Source organism: Pyxicephalus adspersus, chromosome 3, assembly GCF_032062135.1.
Source record: "Pyxicephalus adspersus chromosome 3, UCB_Pads_2.0, whole genome shotgun sequence".
NCBI classification, from domain to species: Eukaryota; Metazoa; Chordata; class Amphibia; order Anura; family Pyxicephalidae; genus Pyxicephalus; species Pyxicephalus adspersus.
In genome coordinates this window covers 31,767,350-31,782,513 of record NC_092860.1, presented here as the reverse complement: position 1 = coordinate 31,782,513, position 15,164 = coordinate 31,767,350, and the positions used below count along the sequence as shown (strand labels likewise).

General features: G+C 35.3%; 1 protein-coding gene across 2 annotated transcripts in view; it reads left to right on the top strand.

Annotated features, from left to right (window-relative positions):
• RORB (RAR related orphan receptor B) overlaps positions 1-15,164 on the top strand; it is a 147,750-nt gene that overhangs the window by 123,863 nt on the left and 8,723 nt on the right. For both annotated transcript variants that reach the window (XM_072404143.1, XM_072404142.1), the window contains exons 4-6: positions 4,455-4,856; positions 10,079-10,200; positions 13,505-13,637. In XM_072404143.1, the coding sequence (XP_072260244.1) occupies positions 4,455-4,856; positions 10,079-10,200; positions 13,505-13,637 (657 nt within the window). The remainder of the gene's footprint in view (positions 1-4,454; positions 4,857-10,078; positions 10,201-13,504; positions 13,638-15,164) is intronic.

The window sequence follows — 15,164 nt, the reverse complement described above, 5'->3', positions numbered from 1 at the left end:
TGAGAATCTTCATGAGTGTATTTTTTACCCGAAGCTCTATATATTGTCTGCACAGAATCCTTAAATTAAAAAAAAAACAAATATGGTAATTTTTTCTTTGATACACCTTATTTTACATTTCCTTTAGTGACTGGTAGATTGTGCCTGCCATAGAGCCAAATCAAGTATAGACAAGGCATAATAAATGATTCTCAAATGCACCTTTTGGGAAAGTTTTGGCCATCTGTACCAGCCAGTAGGGAGAACACTAAACAGTTCTTTAAAATTAAAAAAAAAAAAAAAACATTAGCCATGGGGGAACGTCATTTAGGACACATATGCAGAAAAAAACATATAACAAAGAAACAGCATATCTTAAAAATACAAAATTAGAAAAACATTAAGTATTTTGGGAAAACTAGGTGAAAACACCTGACAGACTGTAACAAAGCAAACGTTTCTACCATAAAGTGCTCTAGTGTATGTCGAAGTAGTAATGGCATACCAAACTGGCCTATCATTTACATCAGACAAAAATATGAAGCCAAATAAGTAACTCGACAAACCAATGCATGAGAACTAGGCAGGCATTATCCCCCCTGGCAGTATTCCCGAGTGTGGCTCGGGGTGAATTTTATGTACTAAAAGCGATAACCCCGAGCCACACTCGGGGTAGCATTGTAAAGATCCTCCAGCGATGCTCGGCCAGTTCATGTGTCCCTGCAATAATAAAGAAATTTCCATGCAATGTACAATGAACCGCTTTTGACATAAAAAATACTGACATAATCAGACCACCAGGGAGGTTAATACGTTCCAAAGATTGTTCTTGCTATAGCCATACTGCGGCTGCTTTTTCAACATAGACAGAGCCATTTTCATTGGGGTTGATATACTCAAAGAGAGTATTCCCTTTGGTTACTGAGAATGGGAAAGCTTTGTTCACAGTGACCATCTTGTGATATGCAAAATGTAAATAAATGAAAATAACTGTACTTTGACGTTTCATGACTAGATGATGATCACCTATAACCATTAAAATGTGTATAGAAGTGATTTTTCAGTTTGATGGACTAGTCTATATCAGGATGATAATTTAGCTATAAGTAGATTGTCTACTATAGAGTAGTTGGTAAGCTGTATCACCCAGGTTTTATAAAGCAGTGAATCTGACATTCGCTGGTGGATAATCAATGACTGTCATTGAAACACATGAACCTGGAAGATTTTTCACCAGGGAATGTTTGAGGAAATGTCTGATCTCCCTGTTTTATAAATAGAGCTATTTGTGTCTCTAATATGAATATTTAAGTTAGGATCCCGACTTCCTAAAAGCTTTTCTTTCAACTCCATGAGGATTAATGTTCCCATTGCATTCCTTGCTGATCTTTTAGAGCCTGTGTGAATGGGTTTGTGTCCATAATTCAGGTTTGACATCAGTTTTAGATCCCTATGAAATTATTCTTAATTCACTGACAGGTGAATTTAACATGCAGTTCTTTTCCTTCTGACTAGCAATTGACCTGTTTCAAGCAGGTTTTGCATCCCTAAAGACATGTAAAAAAACTCTAAACCCATTCAGAGTAAGTAAAGGCTCATTAACACAAGCACTGATAATGGCTTCATTAAACTGAAATATTTGCTGTACACTTGTATGGACTTTTTGTTAGACGTTATATAAGCTAAGTAGTTGAAAATGGCCTTTTCCTTATTGAATTTCATGTGTACAGTTTAATGAAGCCATTCTCAAACAGGGTTCTATGAACCCCTAGGGTTCCTCCAGAAGTTGATAGGGGTTCCTTGAGTTGTGGCTGATTGACCTCCCTTAAAATGGTCCCTGCATTGTTCCTGGCCAACATCATTTGACAAAGCCAGCAACATAAGCAAGATAAAGCACTGTTCTTTTTAGCACAACAAATATGGAGCTTCTTTGCCATTTATTTTAAGCTAGATTGTGGTGTGCAGTTTTGTACATTCTAAATACCATTATTTTGTCCTCTAGGGATAATGTAATGCAATGAAGGTGGAGTTTAGAGAAGGAAGATACTGTTCTTGGTTATTAAAGTTCTAATATATTCTGAAATTGTCATATTTAATACCTACTCTTGTTTTGTGTGCATCTATACAATATGTCTAGCATGCTCTCAGTAATTACAGATTAGCAAAAGAGTGACAGGCTTCAGGCCTTTCTGTTGTCACCTGACAGAAAGTGATGGAAAATGCAAAATGTTACAATTGTCACAAAAATATAACTTATTGCTGTCTGCCTTGCAACTATCAGACTGCTATTCGGCGGGCATAATCGGCAGGACGGGAGTCCCCATGTGGGTGTAGGTAATCCCCTACACCTTTATAGTGGGCGTGTGCTGTGCTGGACCCACACAGACCATGTCCAATGTGATCCCAGGAACTGTGATCTGTGAACAGTGATTCCAAGCACTGACACTGGACTCCGTGCACAGGGAATCCCTCACGTCACCCTGGTGGGCGTGTGCTGTGCGGGACCTGCGCAAACCACTCCCACACTAACCCTGAGTACCTGCTGAATGGTCGGCCCCCACACATTTTCACCTCACCAAATCTGGCCCTCTTTGCAAAAAGTTTGGACACCCCAGATTATAGAAATAATAGCACAAAACATGTATTAGCTTTTGAGATCCTAATTTGAGATCATCGTTCAAAAATAAATCACGAAAAGCCTTTGACCTTTACCTTTCCAAAATCTGTATCTTCCATTACACTATGCAAGGCAAGTTTATCTTCATGTACACTCACCAGCCACTTAACACCCGTTCAACTACTTGTTAACACAAATATCCAATCTGCCAATCACATGGCAGCAACTCAATGCATTTAGGTATGTAGACCTTGTCTAGATGACATTCTGAAGTTCTAACCAAGAATGGGGAATAAAGGTGATTTAAGTGACTTTTAACTTGGTGTGGTTGTTGGTACCAGGCAGAATAGCCTTTTAAAGGCCTACCTATTGGAGTATTTCACAAACTGTTGAAGTCTGGAGTCTTTACACTCAAACATATCTAGGGTTTAAAAAGAATGGTCTAAAAAGGGAAAATATCCAGTCGCAGAAGAATGGCAAGACTCGTTCAAGCGGATAGAAAGGTAACAGTTACTAATTAGAAATAATAGAAACAAAATAAGCCTACAGATGTCACCTCAGCTTAAAGATGGCAGCATGTCTTTGGTAAATACTAAAAGCATCAAATATAATTAAAATTAAAAACAGTAACATAAAAAATGAAAACACGTTATTGACCAGTATTTATATAGCGCCAACATATTACACGGCGCTTTACAAAGTGCAAAGTCATATCCCTAACTGTCCCTCCAAGGGGCTCACAATATAATGACCCTACCATAGTCATATGTCATTATCACAGTCTAAGAAAAACCTGTAATTAAATAAAAAACATTTACCAAATACAAGCCTGTTTATCAAAAAGTAGAGGACATAATCTGTTTTCCACTTTTTGTGTTCTCCACTTTTATTATTACTGTTATAAATGATAATAATGTGTGGATGGAGTGTACCTTCAGTTTCTGTTTTAATAAAGACCGAAATTATTGTTGTGACAATATATATTTCATGTCAATATGATACTATGGAGGAAAATTTTCCTAATTACATGGTGGGGTTCCAAAAGCACAGTTATTGTATCACTGAGGGGCCAAGACTAAAGCACAGTGTACACGCATGTGTGCATTGTAGGTGTGCTATGTGTGAAGTCCTTATATTATGTAAACGTGTTCATCAAGTGAAAGAAGCAGCTGATCTCTTATTCCAGACAGATCCTAATAATGGCATTCGATACAAAGCTGTTACCATTGTCATGTCAGGTCTATTGATTACAGCAGATACCAGTTAGACTTTGGCAGCTTAACAATAAATGAGTGTATCAGGCTCTTTAGAGCAATACATTCTCCTCTGCTCTTTGTTGTGTGGGAGCATCCCAGTTCAGGCCACTGAATTAGCAGAACAATTAGTCTCTTTACAGCAGACAGCACTGTCTCTGAATGTTTCATGGATAAGGCTTTCAGGACGTTTTGTGCAAAATGGAAAACAGTGGGGTACTCAAGATAAATAAACGAGCATTTTATAGACATGGTTCACTGCTGTTAACAAAGAACTCCAGAAAGTGGGGACCCTTTTGCTTCTAATTACTGCTAGGAAGGGTTCCCATCAAACCATTTTCACTATTTTAACCCTTTTAGAAGTCTTATACTGCCAAGTAAATAGCAGAACTTGCCTGATAGAGAACACAATTGCACACAAATACTCAGTTCAATAAACCAACTTACAAAGAATGAAGGGATATTGATGCAAAAATTTATATTTTTTAAAAAACTCTCTATATATTTAAAAAGCTTTCTTGCACAATATATGTATATATATATATATATATATATATATATATATACTTCTGTTGATATTAATTTTTGTGGGTTTTTTTTCACAGCTGTCAAATTTGGACGAATGTCAAAAAAACAGCGAGACAGTCTGTATGCTGAAGTTCAGAAGCACCAGCAGCGGTTACAAGAACAAAGGCAACAGCAGAGTGGAGAGGCAGAAGCTTTAGCCAGAGTATATAGCAGTAACATCAGCAATGGTCTAAGCAATCTCAACACTGAAACAGGCGGCACTTACTCAAATGGACATGTCATTGACCTGCCAAAGTCTGAGGGTTATTACAGTGTAGATTCTGCACAGCCCTCCCCTGACCAGTCAGGCATAGACATAAGTGGAATGAAACAAATAAAGCAAGAACCTATTTATGACCTTACGTCAGTACCAAACTTATTTATGTATAGTTCTTTCAACAATGGACAGCTCTCACCTGGAATAAGCATAGGTGAAATTGGTAAGTAGATTTTACTAAGCAGCCAGAAAAAAAGTCAGATTTAAAAAATGCTGCCATCCTGTTACTAGTGTAACTACTTTGTCATAAATACATATCCTCCTTCTAAATCACATCTTCAAACTTTCCTACTTATTGTTACAACTGGGATATATTTATATATATATATCATAAAAGAGGGACAATTTTAAACAAGACTGTGGCCTGGTGGTCACATGCATTTAAAACATTAACAGGTGTAAGAACAATGTACAACTTAAATGTTAAATGACTTGCTGCTTTGCAAGGCTAGATAAGAGAAAAAGAAGAGAAAGTGTTTTTTTCTTTATATTTAATTGAAAGGGAAAAGTCAGGGTCATTCCGGGTAAAAGCTTTGGTACACTCATAAGACTTCAGAAAGGTACGAAGATACGTTATGCAGAAGCATTATAGTGTTCTGATGCCAGCTATTGAAGGGCTTTACAAGTCAACAGGAGAACTCTTTGATTCTTCTGAACACTGCTTACTATCATTACAAGGTTAACTAAGATATGAATTGGAATAAAATTCAAACAGGATGAATGGCTGAAAAATTATCAATCATCTATTCTTTATAAATACACAAAAATAACTATAAAAATATGTTTTTTTCTAAGGCCTAACAGAACATAGTCTAAGTATAATACTGCAATTCACACTTCTACATGTGCAGAGAACAAGATGTCCTCATAAAAAACATGTTAGCTGTGCTACTATTTATTTTATGCTTCTCACATCAGCCCTGAGCTATAGCTATGAGATCAATGGTTTCTTAACTGTATGTCCTTGTTATGAAGTTCAACAAATGTGCAGTTATGATTAGAGATTTTACCAGCTACAGACTAGGACTTTGTCATTGATCTCCATTAGAGCAAGGCTTACAGACTAATATTCTACCAAACCAATAGTGTTTTTTGACACCAAACTGTACACATTGACAACTCTGTAGCGCAAAGCAAATGTTCTGCCTTCAGGTGGCTACCTTTACTTTGGCTATCCTTTCATCAACTTAGGCTCAGTATTCTTTAGATTCTGTTTGGGTTAAACTGCATGCTGTTTTCCGGGCCTCCTCACTGTCATCTGATATTTTATAGCTTAAAGATAAGGCAGCTTACTGCTAGCACACTGTCCGTACTCTTTCCCAATTGTACCTAAAGGAACTGAAAAGAGTAGAACATGAATCACCTAAACCCGCCTTCAAACAGGATATTGTTTACTAGGCTAATGCTTCCCCTACCCAACCCACAGATATCAATACTATGGATGATACTAGTTGGTTGCTAGTAAAACCCTTTACATACGTTTATCACATCTATAGATTATTACATTTTATTATGGCATGAAAAATGTAAAATGATTGAAATTGAATTTAAATCCTATTTTCCACTCTCCTCTATCTTGAGTTAGCAGTGGATAGAAATATTAGAATAAATGCATGATGTGGAGTGGTTAACGTACTCTTATCTTTGCAAAGAGAACTGTGTATTTCCACAAAACAAATGGGTCAATACCCTCAGCAACAATATTATTAAAGTAAAAGCATTGGGACTTTTATATCTGAGATATGTACTCCACAGTCTCCACAGTCGGTCAGGTAGATGGTATTATTTGATAATGATAAAATAATAATACCTAATATCAGGGACATTTATTACACTATTAGTTCTCTATTGGTAGTGCAATGAACTAATAATACATAATGATTATTAAACTGTTAAATATATAGGATTTACACATTTAAATGATATCACATTATTGTTTGTAAATGTTCTTCTTTTATTACTGCTGTTCATTTGTACTCTGTGGCAATAGATGAGGAACAGCTGTCACATTTTAAGTGACTTTGCTCAACTGATCCTTGGGCCACGTATATCAATGTTCTCTGTTTTTAGTGCTCTTGTACACTGTACTTATGAATGAAGTCTGGTGGCGTAGACAGAATGTCTGCCAACAGAACATAATGTGATTCTGATCCTCCAGCTACTTCCAAAAAGCTCATTGAGATCGGAGAGGTAGAATTAAGGTTTCACTTGCTGGACGTTCTTCTGCAAATCAGTGAACACTCAAATCTCAGCTCTTTCATTCTAATCAATATACATGAGTTAGAGGATAACTTACTAGACATTGTTCACAACTTAATAGATTACCTGCGTAGCAGAAAATGTTCTGGAACAGCAACTTGGTTAAAGCTGAAAACCAGCCTGTTTTTAAAGCTACAAATTAATTTAGCCATATATTCATTAATAAATTATTCAATGCATTTTAATGTGCCTAGTTTAGGGACCAGACTTTGCCTTGACATCAGGCTTTTGCAAGCCCCTAAAAAGCAGCATTCAAAGAAGCAGGACTAGGAGACTATTGGATGTGCTGTAGGCAGATTGGTTGACCGGGAACTGTCAGATAGAAGAAAAGAGCAGTGGAGTCACTATATCTGTCTATTGCTGCTCTCTCCTCTCTGTCCTGTCAACAGGCAAGGGTGGAGAAAGGATGCTAAAGTATTTCTAAACTGTAATTGTTGTCTACCTAGCTATGCTGTGGGACCTAGCCATGTTGTGTAACTTTTGGGTTTAGCTGTTTGCCTGTTGTTTATCCCTAAAAAGTAAAATTCTATAATCTATTGGCGTTTTAGCTTGATTTACTATATTGCCCTATATATATAGTCCTATATATGCCCTATATAGTACTATATATAATATAGTACTATAATATAGTACTATATTACTATATTTTGTGTTCTTTTGCAGTAATATAATATCCAAATACATTTATATATGATAGTATGCAGCTATAAATGAATAATCTAAACCATCAGTTGCCAACCAGTGGTCCGCAGACTACTGGTGGTCCGTTGTTCTAGTCGATGCGCCTCCCAGCAGGGTGAGGAGACAGACCCCACTGAGGGGGTGCACCGGCCAAAGCCACGGACCATGTCCCCTGTATAGATACAACCTGCCCACTCTCTTATCGCAGGTCTGAGCGGGTGGATGTTTTCTGGCATCATGATTTCACTCTGGGAGAAGTTTCTTCCCCATTGAGTGACACACCGCTCCACACACATGCCCTGTCTGGAGCCGTGGATTTAGTGGTCCGTAAGGTCTAATAGGTTAGCGACCACTGCTCTAAACAATAAACATTCTTCATTGTTCTGATTTTTTTTATCCCCTAATGGTATCATTTGTAATACCATTACAGTTACAGTAGGCTACTAGATTACATGTATCTTGTAGTCATGCAAGATGCTTTTGTAGTCCTGTCTATGCACAGTTGAGTATTTCCATATTCTGGACAAGCAATAAAATCACTTTAAAACAAGCACTCATTCTTCTTTGTATCTATTGGGATTTTTTGAAAATGTGTTTTTAAAGTTTACAACACCAGCTTTGAAATCTTAGCTTATTCATGAGAGCAGAATCTTGGCTGTCAACCAGTCATTTATATTATAAACAGCCAGCAGATGTTTCTAAGCTGTTAGAAACTATGGAAACACAATAACAATAATTTTATTAAGACCTATAATGTTCTTTGAAAATAAACGACTTCACAATACAAGTTGCTATAGAGGTAAGTGAGGGCTTATTTTTAAAGTCTTTTACTTTGTGTTAAGATTATGGAAATATTTGAATGTCCATAGAGTGGACACAACTCACAATGTCTGTTTGTTATGCACTTTCAGTTTTTCAACAAGATGTCCACTATTACCTTGCTGTGCACTGTATATATTTTGATAGGTTTGCCATGTTTTTTTCTATCATATTGAATGTAAAACAACAGGTTTCTTCACTGTATAGTTGGTGAATCTAACGTCATGTAATGTATTACCTTGATGCTGTAAGATGAATGGGTCTTCTGAATGCAACTGATTGGAAAAAAAGCATAGTAATTTATTTAGGATACCGAAATAAGAAAATTGTGTGCTTGTGAGGTTGCATTGAACCTTGTCATTTGTGGCTATATCGTTGGCAGCTCAACTTATGAAGAGTACATGAAATTGGTTCTTTTAAGCATGTGAAAATTGTAAAGGTAGGTGATGAGAGTTAGGCATGAATAGAAAGTCCTTCAAGTTTCAACCAATTTGCAAACAATGTATTTTATTATTTCTAGAGAAAGAAAGATTGCTATGGTTAATTTATGGTTGACTGATATGTGCAGTAGGCTTCTATGGTAAACTACAACCCAAATATTTGCATGCAGGATCGACACAACATAAAGCTACACCCACTTAAGTAGTGCATGTGTATTTAACCATTTCGCTTATCCTAATCTCTTTTTTTTACCTTCCTTGTTCTCTTTTTATCTATATATTCCTCCATTAAACAGTGGTCAATTTTATCATCATAACAGAAAATTTAGTATGCACTCCACTTTCCTTACATGTTGTAATGTTAATAATGTAATGTTCACCAGGAGTTTGCTTTCTCCTTGTTCTAAAGTACAAGGACAAGGACCCCTAAATATACATTTTCTTTAAGAAGAAATTGCACCAACATACAATTATGAAAAAAAAAAACATGTATACAAGGACAAAGCTGTGATTTTGCTAAATTATAGTTTGCAGATTTCTTTTCCCAGTAATTTGATTAGGAGGCATTGGAGCTGCATGTGTAATAAGATATTACTGTGAAATAACAGGAAACCTAGAAAGTAATTAGTTGGTTTACAAGGAAAAAAATTAAAAGTGTTTTTTTTTTATTTTGTTTGCCATAGATTGGTATGTATATTGATTGTATGCTATTGGATAAAATTTAGGTTTTGCTGCTGAGATTTAAAGTAGCCAGTGGTATCCAGATTAAAAATAATAAAAAGTGGAAGCAAAGGGCAACTGGTTTGGAAGTGCATTCATTGAAATACCCTTAGACTTGGACTGGTGTTGGTGGAGGAGCCAATACTGGTCAGAGACAGAGACATTTACTGTATGTCATTGTAAAAGCCGACATTTGAAAAATTTGGAATATGACAAATTGGCAAGGTTGAGGAGCCATGAATATCCATAAATATGGAAAACTTAGCAATGCTGGAGGTCTGAGAATGTGGAATATCTTTGAATATTAGTAAATGTTCTATAATCTAGTAAATGATGCAAAAGTCATCCTCCAGCCACACGTGAACCATGTATCTAGCATTTACCCCTACACATACTTACTGATCTCCAAACAGTTAATCTACATTTGTTAATAGGTACTAATTTTTTGTTTATATCCCTGGCACAGATCGAGTAGCACAAAATATCATAAAATCCCATCTGGAGACGTGTCAATACACAGTGGATGAATTACATCAATTAGCTTGGCAGACCCATAGCTATGAAGAAATTAAAGTATACCAGAGCAAGGTACAGTATATAACATTCAAACTAAAGCTTTTCATTGTCTCAAATATGTTATGCTACACAATGTTTGCCTACCACACATTTCATTGTAAAAAAACAACATTTGACAAAATAACTACTGATATATAAACCACACATATCACTACAGGCCTAATTTATTAAAGCTTTTAAAGACTGGAGAAGATACACTATCAAAAGAGAGCCTGGTTGATCCAGCAAATGAATTTGCTATTATTTGGCAAATATTTTTAATTCTGGCCAAGATTCATTTCAGGTTTGCTGGATCACCCAGGTTCTTCAATGGTAGCCTATCTGCTCCAATATTGAAGAGCTTTGATAAATGAGTTCCTAATGTAAGTGCCAAGATCTTTTTTAATATTTTATTGCAAATAACCACTAAGCAAAGTTTTACAGTCAGCTGAATTTATGTGGTGACATAAAAAGTATATATTTACTGAAACCTTGTTCCTTTTCTTTAAAGGTCAGTACAGTGTGCTTCTACTATAGAATGGATTGCTTAGACACAAAAAAATGTGTACATATATATATATAGACAGCAATCCTTCCACTTGCCTGTGATGTGCTGTTTGAAAAATGAAGCTGTTTTATATATGACCTTTTACTACAAGAAAAAGATAGAACACTGGCTAGTACTGTTTTCTGTTTTTTTTTTTACAAATCCTATTGTACATCAAAATACAGAGAAAATCTCTCATAAAATACATCAACTCTATTACCATTACTTTGTATGAGGCAATATCATTTAGAAGAGACATTTGGGTTTATTTAATGATCCCTTGCAAAGGTGTAATGTATAATGTTTAATTAATGACCATCTTTAGTGTCTAAGATCAGATAAAAGTGTATGTATACTAAACTTATTGTATAAATGGGAAATCAAAGTGTTTCAGGTTGTGACAAGATTAACATTTCTGGTGGTAACTGTCTTAGAGAATTTCTTTTATGTTTAAGAGATTTTCTCTCTCTGTTGTGTCACTGGCACAAGGATTAAAACGGTATGTCCGCAATGGGATCTAGACAACAAACAGGACCACTTCAGATACACGGTGAGCCGTAGCATTCTGTAGTGGGTTCAGTCGTGGTCCCAACCACTCCTACTCAAGTAAATAGGGGCAGATGGGGACTATTTTTTTTCCCAGAAATGTGATTGCCCACAGTGCAGTTTACCTCTCCCAGCTACACAGCAACAGTTTACTTTGGACCCAGGAGTGGAAAAAATGCCCTTTTTATTCCATAGAAGGGGCTCTAACCAGACACCCATTCCTACTTTATTCAAAACTTTTTTTGGCATCAACCTGGTTTTTTAACTGCTTTACAGTAAATTAACCTGTCAATTATTGTACGTAGGAATTACTTGGTGGGTAATGAAGAATATTATACCACCACTAGTAATGCCCAACTGTAGAGTCATAGACATAAATATGTCACCCCTGAAGTCTGGAGAACCACAAGGCAGTCACCAGGGACAGGAAATGACTGTGCAATGCTAGATTGCCTCTTTTTAGAGGATTACTTGACTACATAGAGCTGTTATGCAGAGAGAAGATGATGGATCAGTACATCCAATGCTAGCCTAGATATTTTTACAATACGTACTAGATTTTCACCTCAATGAAAGGTAATAAATGTTAGTATGGGTTGTTACATTCCACACATTGTTTTTCATCAAAAATAAATTATTCATAAATCCACTTTTGTGGTGCCTAAGATGTAATGCTGCAATAGTTATGCAATTGTGATGGTCCAGTGTACAAAAAAATTGACGTTTCTGTTTCGTAAATTAAACTAAACTAGGAAATTAGATTATTTTATACATTATACATTTTATACATTTCTAATATTTTATACAATTAAAGCAATTAGTTATGTTTAATATATTACTGTAAATATTACCATCATTTCTTAAAGATAATCACCTCTAGGTGCCTAAAGGTAGCATAGCCAACCTTAACTTTTCCATTCAGTAATAATGTACCAGTTCACATAGTCTTCTATATTGGTAATCTGAATGATAAAGTACATTTCAAAGTGAGGTGCTGTCTGCAGTGTGTGCACATAACTCATGTGGTTTCTGTTTAATGCACAGTTGTTATGTTTGCTTGATAGTATTAGTAGCCTAATCAGAGGCTTTGATTGTTGCCTGGAATTGCTCATTATTTGATTACATTTGGCACACAGCAAAGGTAGATGATTTCTGTGATTAGGTGTTCATTGGGCATGATTTCATCATAATATGTGAAGGCTTTGGGGTGAATGGTGGTATACTATAGAGAAGAGCATTTATTAAATACATCAACTCTATGTTAATCATATCATGGTGACGCTGACACACACACTTCTCAGTAACTATAATATCAATGCAGACTCAGATTAACCATTCAATGTAAAAGTAAAATAACAGCCCAGTGACATTTTAATTTTTTTTTCTTGCGTATATTATTTCCTAACCAATCAAGAATAACATTTTATTATGCATTATTTCCACCAGACCGATGTTACATAAACAATAACATATAGGATAGTGATGTTTTTTTTTAATTTCTCTTTTTGTAATTCCAGCATTTTAGTTGGGTTTTTATGAAGATGTTTTTATATAATTCAATAGTCATTTACAGGAAGCTTATATTTTTTACATACAATACATATACACACATATATGAAATGAAACATTTTGTATCTGCATCTTCTTAAGTTGTAATAAACAATTGTTGCGCTTTGGGCTAAATTCAGACAGGCATGGTTGCATGATCCAATGTCCAGTATACCCCTCCAGGTTGTGGAACCAAAAACTGCTGCTCTGAGCCTTACTGTGGCACTCACTTTAAAAGGTTTACCAGTCTGAAGAACGAATCATTGCTTTCTCCATATGTGACCAAGGTGGTAAAATTACTTTATAGGAGTAATAATGTGATTGATGTATATTGCAGAAGCAACTAAAAGATGATTCTACTAACTGCTGTATACAATGTAGTAATTATATTTAGAATGAAACAAAAAACACTTTGGGCTTTACTTGTAAAGCAGTGAATCTGCCATTCCTTCAAACATTCCCTGTTGGGAGTCAATTACTGCCATTAAAACACATGGACCTGGAAGATTCCCACAAGGGAATGTTAGATTCCCTGTTTTAGAAATAGAGCCCCTTGAGATGTTTTTATTACTGTTTTAATTATTTACTTTGCTTTACAATAGAAAAAAATATAAAAAAATTCATACTGAAAAACCTATTATGTCACTAATAACTGTTTAGCAGTTTATTGTCATTTCACATTTTTGTATTTAACAGTCCAGAGAAGCTTTGTGGCAGCAGTGTGCCATCCAGATCACTCATGCAATACAGTATGTGGTGGAGTTTGCAAAGCGAATAACAGGCTTTATGGAGCTGTGCCAGAATGATCAAATATTATTACTTAAGTCAGGTAAGCAGATAAATCAGATGCAAATGTCCTGTATAAGCAGAATTTTTACCATTCCTTACAGATTTTTTTTTACAGGTCAGTAGTTTCCTATAATAAATATTTTAAATCATTTACTGTACAGCTATAGAAATACCTATTAGAAACTACTGTGATGGGAACTGTGATTCTCCTTTAAAGGTACTTTACAAATTGTCCCCTTCACTATTGATTTGGTATAAATATTAGCTTTCCTAAAATACAAATGTATGCGTTTGTAAAATAATCATTCTATGAAAAACTAATCAGCAAGTGATCATTTCTGATAAGTTAGCCTTCATTGTAACTTTAGTTTTCTTGCCCACTTTTGCTAACAATTTTAATTGATAGATGTGTGATTTGAACCTCTGTTGCAATTGTCAAGGGTACAATTCCCATTATGAAATCTTTTACCCTGAACTTTCAAATAAGATGGATATTATTATTATTATTTTTACACAGTATTTATATAGCACCCACATATTATGCAGCACTGTACACAAGTCCATTGTCATGTCACTGGCTGTCCCTCAAAGGGGCTCACAATTTATGTCCCTACCTTAGTCATATGTCTTTAACACAGTCTAAGGTCAATTTTTTGGCAGAAGCCAAGTAACCTAACTGCATGTTTTTGGAATGTGGAAGGAAATCGGAGTACCCAGAGGAAACCCATGCAGACATGGGGAGAACCTGCAAACTCCATGCAGATTGTGTCCTGGCCTATATTTGAACCTAGGACCTAGCTATGTTGAATCTATAGGATCTTAAAGCAAAACCAAGTTTTGACTGACTGTTCTTCATTTTCAGATTACGCCTAGCTTCATAATGTAAAATATTCAGGTATACAAGCTCTATAGGAATGGGCACAAGCAGGTTACAATAAAGTGCTAATATAAATATATATAATATATTTAATATGTAAACATGCACAGGACCCTCTGTGCAACAACCACTGACTGCATAGATTAAATATAAAAAAAAAAGGTCATCTGCTGATCTCCAGAGAACTTTAAACAGCGTGTTGCAATATTGAAACGTGCTCTTGTGCATATAACATTAATATTGAGAGCAGCACAGTACTTGGCCATAATTCATATTCATAATTACAGCAGCTGTTTCTGGACATGTCATGTTTCTTTTATTCAAAAAAGCTAATTTTGTATTGCTTATTTTGTACAAAATATTTTAAATTAGAATATTAATGAACCATATAGCAGGAGTTCATTTATCATTGCACAATTAGCATTTTGTATGCACTGTTACTTGTACAGTAAACATTTACTGACTAGCCACTGCACAACCTATTTTTATAGAGGATCATTTTTTATTATATTGATAAGATATTTGAATCAATAACATTTTGCAAAGCAGTTGTTCTGTTCAACCCACGTATTGAACTTTGGAAAACTTAATCCCTTCATATTCAACTATTATTATTACTTTCTTTTACTTACAAAGTGCTAACATATTACTATTAGTGCTGTACAAAAAATAAGGACTGCAGATTACAAA